The sequence below is a fragment of the Lemur catta genome, chromosome 6 (genome assembly GCF_020740605.2).
Source record: "Lemur catta isolate mLemCat1 chromosome 6, mLemCat1.pri, whole genome shotgun sequence".
Taxonomy (NCBI): Eukaryota; Metazoa; Chordata; class Mammalia; order Primates; family Lemuridae; genus Lemur; species Lemur catta.
The window spans coordinates 36,701,807-36,724,122 of record NC_059133.1 but is presented as its reverse complement, the minus strand read 5'-3'; the positions used below and the strand labels follow the sequence as shown (position 1 = coordinate 36,724,122).

The window sequence follows — 22,316 nt, the reverse complement described above, 5'->3', positions numbered from 1 at the left end:
TCCCATAGAAATCGGAAATAATGTCACCTTAGTAGACAACACTGTACTTTCATAATTGCAGTTGAATTAGAGCAGAGTACATCTAGATGATTCAGTAGTAAGCACATTTCTTTATTTAATTAATGGACAATTTGAAGAGATTGAGGTTACTGTTGAATATCTGATGTGTAGGAATTGGTTGTTTATTGACACAGAATTTCTCTGCTTTACATGTATGAGTAGGACAGTTGACCCAGCAATACGAAATATCAAAGAGGCTGACTGAATACCTGCCATCTGAAGTGCTACTCCACCAAAAACACAAGAACCTGCTGAGTAATTACAAATAGCATTTTTCTCTGGAATGACTTTTAAATCTGAAAAATTATTTTAATAATTATTTAGCTAATATTTCAGAATCTCTCATCATAAAAAGCTGAAAAAATACCTTTAATCTATAACACATTTATTTTCAAGCATGTCTGCCTCTAACTCTGAATCCAGTGGTGAATGTGGGGATCATAGCTATAAATACACTACACGATAAGTAAAATTGGCCCCATTGAGTTATTGAGCATTAAAAATCTACAAACGAAAGGCATGGCAATCATTTTCTTCTTAGAATAATTAGTTGCTATTTGATCTATTTCTCTTCCTCCTTTGTGTAATTGTTTCATAAGGCCTGTGAATTTTATACTTCCATGTGTTTTTTTAATAGTTTTTTATTTCAAAATGTTAGGGGGTACAAATGGTCTTGTTACATGGATAAATTGTACAATGCTGAAGTCAGAGTTTTTAGAGTGCCTGTCACCAGAACAGTGTATGTTGTACCTGACAGGTAAGTTTTTATCCCTTACGCTCCTCACTCCCTCCCCCTTCTTAGTTTTCGGTGTCCTTTACACCACTTTATGACCATGTGTACCTATCATTTAGCTCCCACTTATTAGTCAGAACATGTGGTACTTCTTTTTCTGTTGCTGAGATATACCACTTAGGATAATGTTCTCCAGTTCCATCCAAGTGGCTGCAAATGACATTATTTCATTCATTTTCATGGCTGAATAGTACTCCTTGGTATATATTAATATATACCACATTTTCTTTATCCACTCATAAATTCATGGGCACTTAGTTTGATTCCACATCTTTGCAATTGTGAATTGTGCTGCAATAAACATTTAGGTACAGGTGTCTTTTTGATACAATGGCTTCTTTTCCTTTGCGTAGATACCTAGTAGTGGGATTATTAGATAAAATAGTAGGTCTACTTTTACTTCTTAGAGGCATCTTCACATTGTTTTCTATAGAAAATATACAAATTTATAGTCTCACCAACAGTGTATAAGGTTTTCTTTTTCACTGCATCGATGCTAACATTTATTGTCTTTTGACTTTTTAATACTGGCCATTCTGACAGGGCTAAGGGGGTATTTCATTATGATTTTCATTTGCTTTTCCCTGATGAATAGTGATGTTGACCATTTTCTCATATGTCTGTTGGCCATTTGTATCTCTTCTTTTGAAAATCTCTGTTCATGTTTTGCCCACATTTTAGTGGGGTTATTTGTTGTTTTCTCACTGATTTGTTTGTGTTCTTTCCAGATGATGGGTATTAACTCTTTGTTGGCTGTATAGTTTGCGAATATTTTCTCCTATTCTGCTTTGTTGTCTATTTACTCTGCTGATTATTTCCCTTACTATGCAGAAACTTTTTTAATTTAATTAAATCTAATTTATTTATTTTTATTGTTGCTATATTTTCCTTTGAGGTCTTAGTCATAAATTCTTTGCCAAGGCCAATGTCTAGAAGAGTTTTTCTTTTTTTTTTTTTTTCTTTCTTTTTTTTTTTTTTTTTGAGACAGAGTCTCACTTTGTTGCCCAGGCTAGAGCGAGTGCCGTGGCATCAGCCTAGCTCACAGCAACCTCAAACTCCTGGGCTTCAGCGATCCTACTGCCTCAGCCTCCCGAGTAGCTGGGGCTACAGGCATGCGCCACGATGCCCAGCTGATTTTTTCTATATATATTTTTAGTTGTCCAGATAATTTTTTTATTTCTATTTATTTTTAGTAGAGACGGGGTCAGGCTGGTCTCGAACTCCTGACCTCGAGCGATCCGCCCACCTCGGCCTCCCAGAGGGCTAGGATTACAGGCGTGAGCCACCCACCGCGCCCACCCCTAGCTTTGGGTTTGATTTGTCCTTTTTCTAGTTCCTTTAGGTGTGACATTATGTTGTTAATTTGTGATCTCTGTCTTTTTGACATATGCATTTAAGGCTTTGAACTTTCTCTTTAGCACTGCTTTTTCTGTATCCCATAGATTTTGGAAACTTGTGTCACCTTTGTTGTTCCATTTGAAAACTTTTTTCATTTCCTTTTTGATTGTGTCAATGAGCCAAGGATTGGTTTAATTTCCATAATTTGTGTAGTTTTGATATTTCCTCTTAGAATTGGTTTCTACTTTTATTCCCTGTGGTCTGAGAAGATACATGGTATGAGTTCAATTGTTCTGTATTTGCTGAGACTGGTTTTGGGGCCTAACATATGATCTATCTTGGATAATGACCCACATGCTGATGAGAAGAATGCATATTCTGCAGTTATTGGGTAGAATGTTCTGTAAATGCCTGTTAAGTCCATTTGGTCTACAGTCTAAGTCCAGTGATTTCTTTGTTGATTTTCTGCCTCAATAATCTGTCTAGTTCTGTCAGTTGTCAGTGGAGTGTAGAAGTCCCTGGCTATTTTGATGTCACTATTTATTTCTGTCCTTAGATCTAGTAGAATTTGCTTTATGAATCTGGGAGGTCCCATGTTAGGTGCATATATATTTATGACTTATATCTTGTTGAATCTTGTTTATCATTATATAATCAACGTTTTGTCTTTTTTAAAACCATTGTTAAAGTCTATTTTATCTGATATTAGAACAACTACTGCTTGCTTTTAGTTTCCATTTGTGTGGAATATTTTTTTCTACCTCTTTGAATCTATGAGAATCTTTGTGAGTTAAATGGGTTTCTTGAAGACAGCATATATATGGGTTGTATTTTTTAATCCATTCAACCAATCTACATCTTTTCAGTAAGACCGTTCACATTCAATGTTAGTGTTGATATGTAAGATACCATTTTGATCATTTTTGTTGTTACGTAGTTGCTTTATTTTCTCCCTTGTGTTACTGTTTTATAAGATCTGTGAGTTTTAACTTTTGTGTGTTTTTCCACTGATATATATTGATCTATTCCATGTATAGAACACTTTTAAGCATTTCTTATAGAGCACGTTTAGTGGTGACAAATTCCTTTATTGTTTGCTTGTCTGTGAAAGACTTTATTTCTCCTTCGTTTATGAAACTTAGTTTTGCAAGATATAGAATTCTTGGCTGACAGTTATTCTGTTTAAGGGAAGGTCCTAAAAGTAGGACCTCATTCCTTTCTGGCTTGTTAGGTTTCTGTTGAGAAGTCTGCCATTAATCTGTTGGTTTTTCCTTTGCTTGTTACTTGCTGTTTTCACCTCATGTTTCATGGGAGTTGCTCCTTCACATTGACTTTGGCCGGTTTATATCCCTTGGTGGTGCCCTTTTTGCTATGAATCACCCAGGTGTTCATTGAGCTTCTTATATCTGGATGTCTAAATCTCTAGCAAGACCAAGGAAATTTTCCTCAATTCTTCCCTCAAATAGGTTTTCCAGGCCTTTGCTTTCTATTCTTCAACCTCAGGGATGCCTATGATTCTTATATTTAGCCATCGTACATAATCCCATATTTCTTGTAGGCTTTGCTACTTCCCTTTGCTTCTTTGTTCTTTATTATTGACTGACTGTGTTAAATCATAAGAGTTGTCTTTAGGCTCTGAAATTCTTTCTTCTGCTTGGTCTAGTCTATTCTTTTTTTTTTTTGAGACAGAGTCTCGCTTTGTTGCCCAGGCTAGAGTGAGTGCCGTGGCATCAGCCTAGCTCACAGCAACCTCAAACTCCTGGGCTCAAGCAATCCTACTGCCTCAGCCTCCCAAGTAGCTGGGACTACAGGCATGCACCACCATGCCCGGCTAATTTTTTTTTCTATATATATTTTAGTTGGCCAGATAATTTCTTTCTATTTTTAGTAGAGACGGGGTCTCACTCTTGCTCAGGCTGGTCTTGAACTCCTGACCTCGAGCGATCCACCCGCCTCGGCCTCCCAGAGGGCTAGGATTACAGGCGTGAGCCACCACGCCCGGCCTGGTCTAGTCTATTCTTAAAACTTTCCACTGTTTTGTATTTCCCTAAGTGAAGTTTTTTATTTCCAGAAGTTTCATTTGTTTCTTTTTAATATATCTATCTCTTTAGTAAATTTTTCACTCATTTTCTGAATTATTTTTCTGGTTTGAGTTGGTTTTTCGTTTTTTCTTGGGTCTCACTGAGCTTCCTTACAATCCATATTTGGAATTCTTTATCTTTCACTTCAGTATTTTCATTTCGGTTGGGATCCATTGCTAGAGAACTGGTGTGCTCCTTCGGAGGGGGTGAGTACTTTCACTCTGATTTTTCATACTTCTGGTGTCCTTACACTGATTCCATCTTATCTGGAGCAGCTGTTGCTTCTTGTTTTTTGATTTTCTTTTGTTTAGATCAGACCTTTCCTGCCCCCCCTCAATCTTAAGGATATATCTGTAGCATATGTTAGGTAAGAATTTTTGAGTTTGCTCATTAGTACTTTGATGGGGATCTAGGTTTGGATGGATACCTTGGTTATAGATATCCTTAGTGTGGTGGTTTTCTGAATTGCTAGTTATTTGTAGGATGTAGCAGTAGTGTACTATGTATGTGGGCAGATTCCCTGTCTCTTTTTGACAAGGGGATATGGAGATCTTTGAAATCCTTTCTCTCCCCAGCCTTGTGGTCTTCTTAACAGTATGAATTATATTGAAACACCCAGTTCAATCTCTAAGTCAGTAGGTGGTGTTTGTCAGTAACAGCCAGCCATACCCTGTATGACTAAATAAGTAAATGCTGTAAAATGCTGTTTAAGTTGTCCTCCCTGCCAGTAGGTGATGCTTGCAGGAAAGAGCCGCTGCAGTAGTATTTTTGGAGACCTGTGAGTGGCTCTGGTACATCAGGAGAAGCACTGAGGTGCCCCAGGTGGTGGGTAGGGCTCTGGAGCTCCCAGGGGACTCCTTATTTTCCACCACAGCAGAGGTGGATGGAGGAGCGAGGCTGGGCTGGGCTGGGCCAGGTGAACCTGTGTTCAAGCTCCATTAAGGCGGGTCACAAGTGCTGTAAAAGGAGCGGTAAAAGGTCAGCTCCCAGGCAGATGGGGAAAGGGACCAGGGAAGGGCTAAAGCGGCCCCACCAAGCCAAAAAGTCTTTTCATAGTGTTAGGGTGGTCCTGAGATGCACAGTCTGGCTGTCAGGAGTGGGTTTCACTCTTCTCCCTCCTCCCCTGCCCTGTGGGTCTCCTTCTGGCATCTGGCCACAAGCAGTAGCCCAAACTAGGTGAGCTAGTTTAAGCCACATGTGCATGTTATGAGACTTAACTTTTGTTAATATTTAATATCTGTATCCAGCATGCATGGATACATTTAGGAGAGCATAGGTAAGTGGTAATACATCATAATAGACTGAGAACCTTCCAGTAAATAAAAGAACTGTGGTACACCTCTTCACATTATAAAGTTCTCATTCTCCTTCAGGTTACCCTGCTTGTCTTACATTATTGCTGCATCATCTGACACATCGACTAAATGAAGGTGCCCTGTTAGCCTGCGGATGAATATTAATATAATCTATTTCATTGATTACTCTTTAGATTAAAAACAAATATGCATTCATGTGCTGCATAATGGCATTTTGTCAATGATAAACTGCTTATGTGACTATGGTCTTATAAGGTTAAAATACCATATTTTTACTGTACCTTCTCTATATTCAGATATATTTAGATACACAAATACTTACCATTGTGTTACAATTGACTACAGTATTGAGTACAGTAACACACTGTACAGGTTTGCAGCCTAGGAGCAATAGGCTATACCATATAGCCAAGGTGTGTAGTTGGTTATACCATCTAGGTTTGTGGACGTATGTTCTGTCATGTTCACTAACAAAAAAAAAAAAATCACTTAACAATGCATTTCTCAAAATGTGTTCCCATTATTAAATGATACCTGACTGTATTCAGAATTTCAGATATTTCTCCTGTGTCCCAAATGGATTTCCCTGTGTACTCTGTGACTCAGGTGCATTTCATTTTAGAGTCTACTGCTTTATAAAGCAGGAGTCGATGAAGGGTGTTGAGCCAGGGATGTGGCCATATGTGAATATTTGACCACTGATCCAGGTTTAGCAGATCTGTTGGGAAAGATCAAAAGCAAGAAGACCAGATGGGAGGATGTTTTATATTGTCTAGGGCAGAAATGCAAGGCATGGCAGCAGGGCAGGAGGGATGCTATGATTGAATAGATTTCAATATTCAATGCTTTATGAATGATGGGAAGTAGTTACTAAGGAAAAAGAATGAAGAATGACTTTCTGGTTCCTGACTAAAGCATAGGCTTTTGATGTTTAGAACAAAAGATGTATTCTCACATGCTTTATGATTCTTGGTGGCTCTTTCAGAAAAAAAGAAAAAATCAGCAGTAATGTTATTCTTTCCTGATACCATGCAATATTTGTATCAGTGTTTTCATTCATTCCACAAACATTTCCCTGGAACCTGGATCTGCTCTAGGCAATGATTTTTTTCCAACTATCAGATAAGGTTATTCTCAGGCAGGTACTCAGTTCTTATGAATATGATTTTCTCAAAATGGAAAGTAAATAATTTTTCATCAAAAGATTTATAAAAAAAGATAGTCTTCCTAATACATGACCAATGTTATATGAAAATGTAGGTGACTTGTATTATGCATCCTGTGTTTGCTTCATTGCTCCTGCATGTCTTGCCTGTAGCTGGGATGACAGCAGTTCAGTGAGCAGTGGTCTCAGTGACACCCTGGATAACATCAGCACTGATGATCTGAACACCACATCCTCAGTCAGCTCTTACTCCAACATCACTGTCCCTTCCAGGAAGAACACTCAGGTGAGAATCGTCTTCTTCCTTTTTCCAGTGCTTTGCCAACCTCTTCCCCCAAATTATTTTATTAAGGTGTAGAACAATCCCTTAATCCACAATAATTGCATAAACTGAATAAGGCAGAGCTAACATGGACCCCCTTTGCCACTCCTAGACCCTGCACTGTCTTTATCATAGTCTTTCCTAAAGCTACAACCCTCAGGAGGTGCTACAATGTGCAACTCAGCCTATTTAGAATAATCAAAAACAACTTATATATATATACATATATAAATATATATATATTTTTTTCTATTGATTATAATCTAACACAGAAAGACCTATATGTTGCCATATCTCTTTTTATAACACTGACATATTTGTTTAAAATCTAGCAATTATTTTAAAAGTCTAATTTTGGATAGTTCTTAATTAATTTTATATTGATCTCTGAAATAAATTACTGGATCTCTTGTGAATGATAAATCAAGAATACACACTGCATAATCAGGTTTTACCTTGTCTTACTTTTCCTTGTTACATTTGACATAGAACATGTCTTCTTTTCTGTAGCATTTAATTGGGATTTCCTGCACATATTTATTCTAACATTCTCTAATATGTGCAAGTGAGAATTATGTGGCTAAAATTAATAAAACCTGAGTGAAGACAGATTAAAATAGAAGAGTTTTTGGAACTCTTTTGAAATATAAATTATTGTTATATTTTAACCAGTTATCTGAAAGTATACTCCAGTGTCTTAATTCATATTTTCTTGATTTTTATGCACAAAGTTTTTCCATAATATTTTTCTTTATAGCTGAAGACAGATTCAGAGAAACGTTCCACAACAGATGAGACCTGGGATAATACTGAGGAGCTGAAAAAAACAGAAGAGGACTTTGACAGCCATGGGGATGCTGGTGGCAAGTGGAAAAATGTTTCCTCTGGACTTCCTGAAGACCCTGAGAAGCCTGGGCAGAAAGCTTCCCTGTCCATTTCCCAGACAGGTTCCTGGAGAAGAGGCATGTCTGCCCAAGGAGGAGCTCCATCCAGGCAGAAAGCTGGAACAAGTACGCTCAAGACTCCTGGTAGGCTTGTCTTTTGGCAGCTGTGATTCAAGTGTTTTAATTTATTCTTTCCATTTAATTTTTATTTTCCTTAATAATAGCTTTTCTAAAAAAGTCAGATTATTTTTTATATAGTTAAATAGTTTTTCTATCTAAATTTCACATATTTCATCATACAAGCCCAGGTAAATATTAACAATCTGGGAATTCTCTAGAAAGCACCCTCATGACTGGGACTACTTTGTCAATTATTTCTGGTCATGTGGAAATAAAATAAGGCTATTAATGTAAAAGTCAGGTTTCTTTTGTTATGACTTTTTAAATGAAAGTTTGGAATCTTTATGCTGAGAATGCCACTGACTTTCATTGTAAACTCTGAGCGAAAAAAGCAGTAATGCTCATCTAATGAGTTGGAATGCTAAAGATTTGAAATGTTTGTGAATTAGACTTTATGAAAGAAGACTGAAAGGATGCTGCAAAATTGTACCCTTCTTTTTTTGGAAGACTCGCCTTATTTTTAAAATAGGGCCTAATTATAAACAGTGGCACCTGAAATACTGATATAACAGCGTATTCCAAATGTAATCATCCCACAGATAATCAAATGAATTACTTTTCTAGTATTTCGCTTGAATAGGACTAAGTGCTATCCTTATAAAGGAGGAGAGTTGCAAGATATAAGACAGCAAAACTGTGTGTTTTCATTTTATCTTTTCGATCTCTCATCACATTTCCTCTGACAGCTAAATTTTTGTAGCTATGCAGTCAATCCTCTTCAATACATTAGAGTTTATATCCAAAAGAATAAACATGAAGGAACTGAAGCAACATAAAGAAAGCATTCACATTTTGCACATTGTTTCAAGAAGTGTTATTATGATATCAAAATATGCAGGCACACATGTTTCTGTATTTCTCAATTAGGGAAAACTGATGATGCCAAAGCTTCTGAGAAAGGGAAAACTCCCCTGAAAGGATCATCTCTGCAGAGGTCTCCTTCAGATGCAGGAAAAAGCAGTGGCGATGAGGGGAAAAAGCCCCCCTCAGGCATTGGAAGATCGACTGCCACCAGCTCTTTTGGATTTAAGAAGCCAAGTGGAGTAGGGTCGTCTACCATGATCACTAGCAGTGGGGCGACCGTCACAAGCGGTTCAGCGACATTGGGCAAAATCCCCAAATCTGCTGCCATCAGTGGGAAGTCAAATGCAGGGAGAAAAACCAGTTTGGACGGTTCACAGAATCAGGATGATGTGGTGCTGCACGTTAGCTCGAAGACCACCCTGCAGTACCGCAGCTTGCCCCGCCCCTCAAAATCCAGCACCAGTGGCATTCCCGGCCGGGGCGGCCACAGATCCAGTACCAGCAGTATTGATTCCAATGTCAGCAGCAAGTCAGCTGGTGCCACCACCTCAAAACTGAGAGAACCCACTAAGATTGGGTCAGGTCGCTCAAGTCCTGTCACCGTCAATCAAACGGACAAGGAGAAGGAAAAGGTAGCAGTCTCAGATTCAGAGAGTGTCTCTTTGTCAGGTTCCCCCAAATCCAGCCCCACCTCTGCCAGCGCCTGTGGTGCACAAGGGCTCAGACAGCCGGGATCCAAGTACCCAGATATCGCGTCACCTACGTTCCGAAGGTAAGGATGTGTAAAATGATGCTGGAAAAACATAAAATTATGTATGTTATATACACATGTTATATATAAACATATATATTTATATATGCTATATATATTCTAACATACATACATAGTAGAATCTTTTAAAGTGCAATGAGTTCTAAGAAGCTGATCCTATAAATATCTAGTAAAAAAATGATGCTCGTTTTGAGAAATGGTTAAACGTCATGGTTTCCCTATCATTGTGTGTGTATGCCACACAGACATCATATAGGAGACTTAAAAGCAGATGGCAATACCTAGATGTAGTGATGACAAGGTATTAGCTTGTAAAATTTCTGTCTCTTTCCACAATTAAAAACAAAACAAAATAGGCCATTATGGCTATTGGGATTTATTTCCAGTGTTTGTTATCTTGCTGGCTCTTAATGAGTTGATGATCATGAATGTAGATGAAGTTGTGTTCCTTGTAACCAGCTGGACAGGAACACCAGACAGATTCATACAGTACTATATCTTGACATACTAAAGAAAATCAAGGTATAATATGATTGACAGAATTTGAAAACATTTGGGTGTTGTGTATAGGAGAACAACTGAAAAGTGGGCTTAAGTTTTCTAACTCTTCCACAGTTTTCTTTGACATGACTCTGGTAAGTACCATGATTTGATTTCTGCACTGGGATTGTGTTTGGCATTAAATATGTAAAGTTTTGCTCTAAGATATCACTGTTTTTAAATATGACTGTGTTTTTAAGTGGGTAGGAAAATATATACAGTTAATTTGGGACAAATATCTAAATATCTCTGGGTCTATTTTCTCAATATAAAATGGTAGAGTATATTCATTACATGGTAATATTTTTAATGTTTGTTTTTATTCTGTTGACTAAACCCAGAAATTTGATATCTTGAAAATAAAAGATCTTGAAACATTTACTTTTACATTCAAGTAATTTCAGATACTTGATTGCTTGAAAAACCTAGAGGTTACATTCCTCAGTGGAAATGTTAATCCTAAAGAACTGTCTTTTTGAAATGTTGATTCTCATTGGAAAGAGTAAAGTATGGCTTGTAGAGAGAGTAAATATTTCTGTTGCTTAAATAAAAGCCGAGAGTGCCCTCCTGTGGCCCATTACCTATGAAACAATTTCTCATATTCGTCATAAAATATTTCACTATAGGAAATATGGATTTCATTGTAACTTAATTAGTAATCATTATGCCATTACTTCATATCATTTTATTCCATATTGACATGAATTTGATTATATCATCTACTTCATTTACAAAACTAAAATGTTTTCTGAACTAAACTCCAAAATCTAACAGTACCAGCTACATTTCAAATCACCGTTACAAATATGTATTTGAATAAAGCACTGGCAACTGACATAAAACCCTTTGGCCTCTCCTGGGGAAAATACAGACCAACTGACATGTTGCCGACAGTGTCCAATATTGTTTCCAACCACCTACTCCAGACAGTCCCTCAGGCCACCAGATATTCAATGTAACTTCTAAACCTTGCCTTAAGCATTCCTTTTAGATTTTTAATAAACTGTTTAAAAACAAAAGAAAAAAGAAAAAAAAAGTCCATTTAAGTGTTGTCTATCGAATGCGTAGAAGTTGTTTCATTATAATGGTTCTATAAATAGATAGCAGCAAGTATGGTCAAACTATTCAGTTTGAGTCAAAGATTATATAATCACTTAACTTGTGAAAGCCAGAGATTTTCATGTTTGACTTCCTTTTGTTTTGCCCACTTCCCCTGTTCCCCAGTAGCAGCCCAGTACCGACTTACCCTTATGGTGATGGGAGAGATTTTCAGCACTTGATTTAGAAGTCCAAGCTTATAAAGTTTATTTAACATAGAGACGAGAAGTGCTTGGTAGCTCAGTACACCAAAGCACACTTGGCTCTGTGTACTGTAACCCTAAATATTAAATGTGGATATTAGTTTCTTGGAACAACTGAAGTTGTTATTTGTTTTTCTTTTAGGTTGTTTGGTGCCAAGGCAGGTGGCAAATCTGCCTCTGCACCTAATACTGAGGGTGTGAAATCCTCCTCAGTAATGCCCAGCCCTAGTACCACATTAGCGCGACAAGGCAGTCTGGAGTCACCGTCGTCCGGTACGGGCAGCATGGGCAGTGCTGGTGGGCTAAGTGGCAGCAGCAGCCCTCTCTTCAATAAACCCTCAGACTTAACTACAGATGTTATAAGCTTAAGTCACTCGTTGGCTTCCAGCCCAGCATCGGTTCACTCTTTCACATCCGGTGGTCTCGTGTGGGCTGCCAATCTGAGCAGTTCCTCTGCAGGCAGCAAGGACACTCCGAGCTACCAGTCCATGACTAGCCTCCATACAAGCTCTGAGTCCATTGACCTGCCCCTCAGCCACCATGGCTCCCTGTCGGGACTGACCACAGGCACTCACGAGGTTCAGAGCCTGCTCATGAGAACGGGTAGTGTGAGATCTACTCTCTCAGAAAGGTGAGCTTTCCTGGAGCCATTGATAAAGTCCTCACCCCTCCTCCCTGCACTGTGCCTAACCCCCCCACCCCATTAAATTCCCTTGATTTCAGTGTGAGTGCCACTGTGCAAAGGGATTTAAGACTGATGGGACTGGGCCTTTTATTTGCTCTTATTACCAAATTTGCAGAGGAATAAAACCATTAAGCATAGAGTGATAAGATAATTAAGTTTCTTAATATGAATGCATACGTTTATATTCAGTAGGCAGTTTCAGTAAAATTCAAAGCATGTATTTAGATATGGAATGAGGTCTTCTCAAGACGTTTTAGTGATTTGGCTTAAGCTCCAGGACAACACAACCTCCTTGTGATAATTTAAGCATTTTTAAACACCAACTTTAAATGATTCTGCCGTTATGCTCAGAGCAATATGTTAAATTTGTTTCATTTGTACTTCTATGAAAAAATAGCAAATGGATGGCTGGGGAATCCTAGTTGACCTGGAAAAAAATCAATTTTCAGCCATGAATTCTTACAGAAAATTATAACACCAGTGCTATTTTTAATAGACCCCTTGAAAATTAATCATATTACAAAGAGTTTCACATTGGTTTTATATATATATATATATACACATTTTTTTAATGAAAGTGGAAAACATAACAAGGCATTTCTTACCTAATATACTTACCAGAAAGCATTACCATTGACCAAATGACTCTAGATTCTGTCCCCCAATATATCCTTTCTTGGATATATTGATACTGACTCTTAATCCCAGGAAAATGTCTTAAAACCACCACTTTTTCTCTGATAAACTTAATTCTATTTGTTTCTTGGCACAAAGATAGCTTTCAAAAATGGTCTTGGCCACATGTGAAAAGCACTACTGGTCACCAAAAATGCCTGATTTCTTTTCCTAAATTTTTTTCACTCAGATACTGATGCTGACGTATCTTCCCTTCTCAAGACTTCCAGCCTTACTTCCCGAACAATTTTTTAAAACATCAACTAAAGCCTTTACAGCCTAGACTCTTTCTGCAGTGCACCAGTTGTCCCTTAATCTAAGATTTCTCACTCTGTTCTTCCCTATTTTTCTAACTTTTGTAAAATACAAAGCCCATACCAATACATTGCTTCTATCCCACTTCACTTCCCACTTGCCTAACAATGAATGAGACAAGGACAGCCATGCAAATGGGACTTTCCCTTGATAAAGTAACGTTACAGCTAACTAAAATATTAGTGCTCCATACTTGCTTTAGTGGACTGCTAATTGCAAAATACGTTTTTCCTCATAAAACAAAAACTAGGTCAAAATAAGCACCTGGGTGATAGATAGCAATTAAAATGTACCCATTTCCCTTTGGGTTTTGCTATTGTATACAACATACATAAAAATAAGTAGGTGTTTGATTTTCCATCTAAGAAGTCAGTCTTCCTATAGTGTCTTAGATTCTAGTTTCAATAATTCAAGCTAAATGGGCATCCACACATGTCATTTATAAAACTTCTAACAAATCAGGTTATATTGAAAATATATTAACAACCTACAGTTTTAATGAATGTATCAGAACTGTGTACTCACATGTGAGGAATCCAAATAACAAGTTGATAACCAAACCAAGCATACTGCAAATAGGTCATCATTTATTAACCACACCACCCTCTAAAATACTGGTTATTTTCTAATTATAAAGATGACTGTAACAAGTTGACCATTTAGCCAGCAACCTATTTCTTCAGCATTCAGACATTAAAGATTCATAAATATAGTCAAGTAACTACTTGTAACTAAGTAATCCTCAAATGAGAACTAGATAGTAAGAATTGATGAACTTTATAGCTAAAATCAAAATGCAGTTTTGATATTTTACTATGTATATTTTAGCTGAAGTCAATATAAATTTTCACTATAGAAATACACTAGCAAATATGCAATTGCTTACTCTTTTTAAGCAGATCTTTTTTATTGTTCTTGTTCAATCTTTGAAATAGTCCAGTTTTACAAATGGAAATGTTCTAGTATTAAAATGACCAAATAAAGGCTTTTTCTAAAATAAACTTAAAGCTAATTTTTAATAAAAGAAAATGCTGCATCTTTGATTCTTAAAATATATTGATGAATATTAAGCTGTGAAAAGTAAATGTTAATAGTTTATACGTATAGTATATAGTATAAATATTAATTAGTTCCAGTAAATTATTGGACTGAAATAAATTTTCATATAAGAATTTGTGCTTTTTCTTTCCTGGAGAACAAAACTACAAGAAATATTAGTTTACTTGAAGCCTTTTAAAGTACAGTTAAGAAAGTTTGTGATCTATTGAAGAGAAAACTAGATCTAATCAATGATTCTGGCTTAATTATAATTACTTGTTCAGCAGAATGCTGAGAATGCTAAGAAGATAATAGAGCTAAACCTGAAAGTGTGTTGAATTGCAAATATTTAAGGCAGGTTAGAGTTTTGCAATAGAGATGTATGTAAGTTCATGACTTACCTGTTTATCTACAATTTTAGAATATTTTATTGATATTTATATTTAAACAGTAATGTTTTATACAGATTTTAATTTTTGTTTAAATTCTTCTCCATTAAATTGAATAAAATATAATAAAATAATACATACATACATACATTCTTTAACAGTTTTCCCTCTGTAGCTGCTCTAGGTCATTGGTGGCCCTTGAGCCGTAACTAGCCCACATTTGTTTTGTTTTGTATTTTGTGACCTAATCAAATTTTCTAAATGATTTAAAGTAGTAACCAACTTTGCAAATTCCTAGTTTGTCTTTAAATGTCACATCTGGCAACTCTGCTTTCACATTTCTCCCCAGCAACTATTGGCTCTGGGCAAACAGTGCCTGTCCTCTTCAGACTATTGACTAAAATCTTATACAATTGGAAAACACTGGCAAAAGAATGGCTATTTTTAATTTTCTGTGCAACATTAAACTTTAATTTGGACACATGAAAGACATACTCTTTAAAATGGCATATGACCACGTAAATGCTTTGGCATATGTAGTTCATATTTGGTGGTTTTTTCATATTTGCTTAATATGATTTGTTCGTTTGTTTATCCACAGTACTAAGAAAACTTTTGTAATCAAGGTATATACTGAAACTGGCTGCTCCATAATATAGTAGTTATCTTATGTGGACATTGCCAATAAAGTTGTGTAAAGCCTTTGGATGCTTTCTATCACAGTGCTAAATAATGGAGTAAACATAGAAGAAAACATTTTAGCTTTGATTTTGAGTGATTCAATTTCAAGTCTGTATATTCTCATTCATGTTATATCATCCCCATTATGCAGATCCTGTGTATTTAATTTTGATCATTTGAGGCTCTAAAGGAAGAGAACTATAATCCTGAAATTCAAATTAATTCTCCTCTTTGCTTATCTACATACCAGAGATTATAACAGAAATTCCTAGACTTGTCCCACTTAGTTGTTAACATCCTCTTCTTCTGTTTTTAGAGGCCATTTCTCATTTTCTCTATACACATCTTTTCATCCCTTCTTATTTCCAATTGAGAATTACTTAAAATAGAGATGGTAAAATTTATAACCTTTTAAATACCTAATTTATGATTTCTAAAAGATGGCATAATTTAATTTCATTAAAATATTTAAGTTATAAATAATTGTAATAAACATTTATTGAGAAATAAATATTTATTGAAAAATAAATGTTTATTGAGAAAAATATTTATTGAGAAATAAACAAATGTTTATTGAGAAATAAATGTTTATTTCTCAATAAATAAAATGAGGTTTTAAGCAAATGCTCAGTATGTATTCTTTCTTCTCATATGTGAATGGGGAAATATGCCTTTATTTTTATTAAAAATAATTTTAAGACAAAAGATAGGTAGGTATTACATGTTTTATATTTTCTCTGTCCATTGGAACATGTCACTTTAATTTAGCCAGAACAGATCTGAGGTTCCATTTTTATGATTCTCTTGCACGTGAAATCATAGCAAAAGTCTAGTCAGTTGCGTAGGGAAAGGAAAACTACCATGGCATTAGGTAATTAGAATCCAGAAGGGAATTATACTAACATGATTTAATCTGTTTTCTAATAATCATACCACTAAATTATCATTGAATGGTACTGGATTAGGAAGAAACTCAACATGTGTTACAGCAATGGACTTTTTATCACCCTTAGTTAGTCTTTTCCAGTGATTTAAGCATTCTGTATGTGTTACCAAAAGATTATTTTTTGTAGTTCAGAGAATCATTTTTGTTGGATGTGTGATTTGGAAGTTTTATTTACATTATGTCCTTAGGGGTTTTCTTTGTTTTAACAGCATGCAGCTTGACAGAAATACACTACCCAAAAAGGGACTAAGGTATATATTTCTCTCAGCACAATTACTTCCTCTCTCTGTTGTTATGTAAGCTTTGTGTGCTGTCTCTCTTCCTCTTTGTTTGTTTGCAATGTAGCACCTGACATAAAGATGAAATCACTTTTAATCTTGATGTTTTCTCTGGCCTGAAGAGTTGGTGAGATAGCTTAGCCCTCAGGGAGAGATTCTAGTAGAGGTTGAAGTTGCGACTCAAATAAATTCCAATATGCATACCACTGTTTTGAAGATATGAGGCTTCTTAAAAAACTTGTCCCAGGCATTGCTTTTTTGGGACAGCAAATTTTGGGAGAATGCAGAACTCACTTTTACAAATTAAAATAAAATTATTAATAACTTCCCTAACTTTTGCATCTTGGAGGCATATGCTTGCAAAACCTCAGAACCCTTACAGTCTACAGATGTATCCACTTAATGTTGAAAGGTTGAAGGATGGTTTCATTTGAATCAAAGAAAACATATTTTCATCATCATAGGATAAATATTGTAATTAAGGTATGATTTTTATAGAATCCTTTTCATTAAAAACTCAAACAGTTTTAATTTCTGTTTTTCAGGGGTACTGGTATCTATCAGATCAGTTTAAATCTGAATCCAATATCATTTAATCCCAAAATAATTATTCAGTTCATAATAAAAAATGAAATAAAAATTTAATTTATGGCCATCTTTTACTGCACACTTTTATCTGAGGAAGGTATATAGTATGAACTACTATTAGAGGCATAACATTGTATGAATATTATAAGTTGGCTGCTCTTTGGTGCTAAGAATTTACTTACTCGTTGAAGCAGGGAGTAATGGGAAAACTAGATCTTTCCCCATTATTCTTTTTCTCTCTGATTTGTTAGCAATAGCAAACAGCAAGTATTCCATTTCAATGTTTTGTTCCATAAATTTATTTTCAAATAAAGTGAGCAGATTTCTCTCTTATTTTTTTTTTAATCCAGACATGGTGTCAAGTGGCATTTTAACCAAAGAACTGTTTTTCATTTAAAAAAAAAAAAAAACAAAAAAAACCAGCTTGTGTTCCATTTCCTATGCCTTTCTGTGAACATCACTGTACTTCCCATGGTTCTGGCCTACCCTATCCACCATTTCTAGTCTGTTTTCACACTCTCTACATGCTTACAAGTACTATGCTTTTGAGTCCTTCTCAATTAACTTGGCTGTTTGCTCATTGCTTATGATTTTCAACTTCATATCTCACAGAAGCATAATTTTATTCTCAAATTCCTTTATTTGTTTTCTGTATGAGATTCAAACAGATGGTGTAAGATCATCTGGAAGAACTGAGCAATTATAATTAGATTCAATCTGTTTAAGGTTGTTATTCATCCTGAGTAGGGAACTCCTCTCAATTGTTTCCCTTTCCTGGTATTGCCTTGCCCTTATAGATGTGCTTAAGGTCTTAGCTGTGCTGTTTTGCAGATATACCCCGTCATCTCGGCAGGCCAACCAAGAAGAAGGCAAAGAGTGGTTGCGTTCTCATTCTACTGGAGGCCTGCAGGATACTGGCAGCCAGTCACCTCTGGTCTCCCCGTCTGCAATGTCATCTTCTGCAACAGGAAAATACTTTTCCAACTTGGGTAAAATATTCTAAAACATTGATTTCGCTTTGCTTTTTTCACCATCCATCCTCATAGGAGCCCTGGTATCTATTAAAAACTTGTTTGAAAGGGGGATAAAGATACCTTAACAGTACTTTTTAATTGTATGGTTGTTTACTGTTCACAAAATAATTGTTTATTCTCAGGAGAAATGCTGAACATAGTTATTATTGTGGTTATTTTACAGGCTAGGCTTCAGAGGGTCAGAGAGGTCTTTTGACTTGAAAAATTTCTCACCATTAGTAAGTGGCAGAGGCAATAATCAACTCTGAAACACTTGGCTTCTTCAAGCCCAGGGCCTTTCCATTCTATGTCAGAACCCTCTTAAAAAACAGTGGAGCAATCCTTACTTTTTGCTTTAAATGTTAAAACATCCTTATAATAAAATTAAAGCTTTTTGGAAAAAAAGGGAATAATTAGGAAGAAAAATATGCAATTCCATGACTCCAAGATAACTTCTTTTAACATTGATAAAGTTAAAACTTTAAATGCATAGAAGAATTACTGTTAAGACAACACTCTGTGGAAATTTTACATAAATACAATGAAAAATAAATTACTATCTTAGCCATTGGGTTATTTTGTGCTTGGCATCATTTGTATGAAATATAAAATCATTTCCATAAATGTCATAGAAAACACAGGGAAGAGTGACAGAATAGTGAGAGAAGTCTAAACATGGCCAGTTATCATTTAATAGATCCAATGACTTTAAAAATAGATTTCTCTTTTATAAAGCCACATATAATATAGTCTCAATTTTTTCTCTATTTACTTGAAAGAAAATCTTTCTAATGTACCCACAGAAGGTCTTTCTTAAATAACTTGACTTTTCACTTTCAGCCCAGACAGGACTCAAGGCTAGTTCTTTTCTATTATATATAACTCTTCCCACTATACCGATTAGGGCTTTTGGAAATTAAGAGCAATTATTTTGGTAATGGTTCCATATGAGCTTATGAATTAATATCAAACCCCAAATTTTGCTGCTAAACCTATCCACTGTGAGACTTCTTTACCCCATAAAGCCAAAGGATATATGGCTTTTGTTTATTTTGAGTTGCAGTTAAAAAAAAAAAAGCCTAATACTTTAATTTCAGAAAAACCTGAATCAAAAAATATATTTGTAGGTTCACCTAAAATGCTCTAAGTTTGCTAAGTATCTCATATCTCCTATTAATTTTTATCAACTTTCATTAACTTGGTTAATTGACTCCTTACTCCATATTTTTCCCCAGTGTTACTGTTCTGATTAAATCCATCTCTGTTATTTTTTGAGGGGGAATAAAAAAACCTCACTGGTTACTATATCTGACATTGGTGAAGTTATTTAAATTCAATTTTCTCATCTGCTGAATGGATACATAATAACTAGGTCATGTTGTAAGGAATGACTGATAAGATGTGTACAAAGATGGAGGAGTGTGTAAGATTTGATAGGCTATTCCAAATCATCATTTTTATTGGAAATCATGTCTTGCACTATCAAAGAACAGCAGTCATCAGATACGCCCGAGCTTTGTCTGAATGTTTTAACTGGGTATAATTCACAAGACTGTAACACACAATTTTCTGTAAAGGAGATTCACAGCTTGGATTTTTGAAAGACTAGTGCAGAACTATGACATTTGAATCAAGGATTTATTTACCAAGAATGTCAAATATTTGCACACAGATAAATGTATTCCAAGGTTTACATAAATTAAAGTTAACATGGCAGCTGAAGCCAGCATGTCCATGGCCACAATGTGTTAAGAAGAAGTGGTATTTAACACACTCGAGAATGGATTTTATTGCGTTGTTTTCAAAGAGTTAAAACATAATTAATAAATGAAATGTGAATTATGCTTTTACTAAGAAGACCTCCCTGTGGAACTTTAATTTCTGATAACTTGAATTTGAAAACCACTGATCAAATACATCCTTTATATCTCGTTGCTGTAGAAACCAAGATTCTGAAAGGTCAAGTTTACTTTTCTAGGATGTGGATTTTCCCTCTTAGCCCATTGTACTTCATAGCAGAGCTCTCTCAGGAGCATCAGACAGGCCTTCACTTTAGTGACGCTGCCCTCTTGATTCTCATCATACCTTTCTAACTACAATTCTTTCTCCCAGAGTAGCTTATCTTAGTATTGCTCTAAAATTTATTGTGTCATTAAGGTCACTTTTGAGAGTGAAAGAGACTCTATTAATAATTGTTTCAGGCCTTAGTTGTAAATACCAGGCAATGGAATTCATCCTCCATCTCTTCCTCATATTTATATCTTTACTAAGTTTTTTGCCTTTAGATTTTCTCTCATCCTAAACACACTTTCTGTTCTTATCCACAACTTTAATTCTTACTTTTCAAATCAACATTTCTCTTTTTTTCTCTGAGATTTTTTGAGCTTCTAAATATAAAATTCCATTAGTGTGATACACCACATACCCATTTCCAGCCAAAGAATTTTCTTTAGCTCTTTTCTTCTATTTTCCTTATATATCACATATCATCCTTCTTTCAGCTGCTCTGAGAGTATAATCAACAAGTTTACTTGAAACTACATGATCCATTCTTTCACATTCTGAATTTTCAATACAGCAAAAACCTGCGATTTTATCTTCCAAATATCTTCTACATTTATCTGTCTATTCAGTGGCATTGCTTTGCTCAAGCTTTTTAAACTGTAGACAATCAGTAAATTTCAAATTTATCTCACTGCCTCTACACCCATATGTCTCAACATTTTCATCTATTGTGAAGTATAGAGGAACACCTTCCTGTTCATGTCAACATACTCTATTGTGCTTACCCAGATTTTACAAGCAGATGTAGTTTCAAATCAAGCATTCTGAGATCTCTATGTTGTTTTATTTTACAATGGAGATAAATGCTAATTTTAAAAATATGAAAATAACTTTAAAGAGTTTTCATTGTATCTCTAGATCACCTGAACTAATGTTTATTGGACAAGAAAGTGGGTACTGTTAAAATGCAATCATAAAGTTACTTTATTATAAATTTTTCTTAAAAAATATGTAAAATGTAACTACTTAACCTGGATATAATTAGCATTATCCTACATTTGTCTTTGGACATCACCTGTTTTCTATTTGATCATTATCTTTTTTGAATTATCAATCAGATACATGATTATTACTAAAATTCAGGAATTGTAGTATCCATCTTTATTCTTTTTTCTACTATGTACTAATGTGCTAACATGTAAAAGTTTTAGAAATATTACTGTAAAAATCATGTACAACAAACATTAGAAATTTAAGATCACTATTATCATATCATTTTCAGTAGACTACTGTGAACTATTGCCAAAGTAATCTATGGTTTATGTGCAGTTTCCAGCATGCTAGCTCTATAGAAACCATTCCCATTCAAGAAAGAATATCAGAATATAACTTATGTAAACCAAATAACTCTTTGGATGAACATTCATTTACTACTGGTCAAAGTTCTTATGCGGCATCTCAGAACTTGGTGGGACTCATTGTTGTGTCTCCATGTGTGAAAACAATTGCTCAGATTCATTTTTCACCTTGCTGCAAAGGTTACATGAAGAAGCATTAACATCAACCTGTCACTTCCCGGTTCTATTTATTAGGTGGATCCTTTTGCACACAGTGAGTGTTAAACAACTTTGTGTAAGAACAGTTTCTGTGATTTTGTTTTCGAGCATCCCTCCACCTTGAATGCCCTTCTATTCCTCTGTATTCACCCTTCAACCTAGTCAGAATGAACCCCTTTCTTCTTTATTCATGGAAGCATAGAATCGCACAGTTGTAAGAGACCCACGTCTGGTTCAATCATTCATCTATTGTGTAAATTTTTATGGTATCTCTAGCTCTTCTATAAATCTACCAATGACAAAAAATACTTAAATCTAGAAATAACACTTTTGAAGTTCTTTCTTTAAAAGACAAATAAAATTTTCCTGGACTTTCACCTATTATTCCTGGCTACATAACCAGATTCCACAAAATAAGTCAAAATTAGATTCCATATGACAACTCTTCTTATTTAAAACAATTATAAACTTACAGGTTAATGTTCAGCTATAGATACAAAGATAGGAAGTGGCATGGAAGTATTTGAGAGTCCAGTCCACATTTCTATTGTTCCTGCTTTCCTCAAATCACCACAAATGAATATATAATCTT

General features: G+C 35.3%; 1 protein-coding gene across 2 annotated transcripts in view; it reads left to right on the top strand.

The window, feature by feature from the left end:
- The window catches only part of NAV3 (neuron navigator 3), a 327,264-nt gene that overhangs the window by 227,380 nt on the left and 77,568 nt on the right, over positions 1-22,316 (top strand). For both annotated transcript variants that reach the window (XM_045553320.1, XM_045553319.1), the window contains exons 13-18: positions 6,907-7,039; positions 7,833-8,103; positions 9,007-9,715; positions 11,699-12,187; positions 16,495-16,536; positions 17,983-18,140. In XM_045553320.1, the coding sequence (XP_045409276.1) occupies positions 6,907-7,039; positions 7,833-8,103; positions 9,007-9,715; positions 11,699-12,187; positions 16,495-16,536; positions 17,983-18,140 (1,802 nt within the window). The remainder of the gene's footprint in view (positions 1-6,906; positions 7,040-7,832; positions 8,104-9,006; positions 9,716-11,698; positions 12,188-16,494; positions 16,537-17,982; positions 18,141-22,316) is intronic.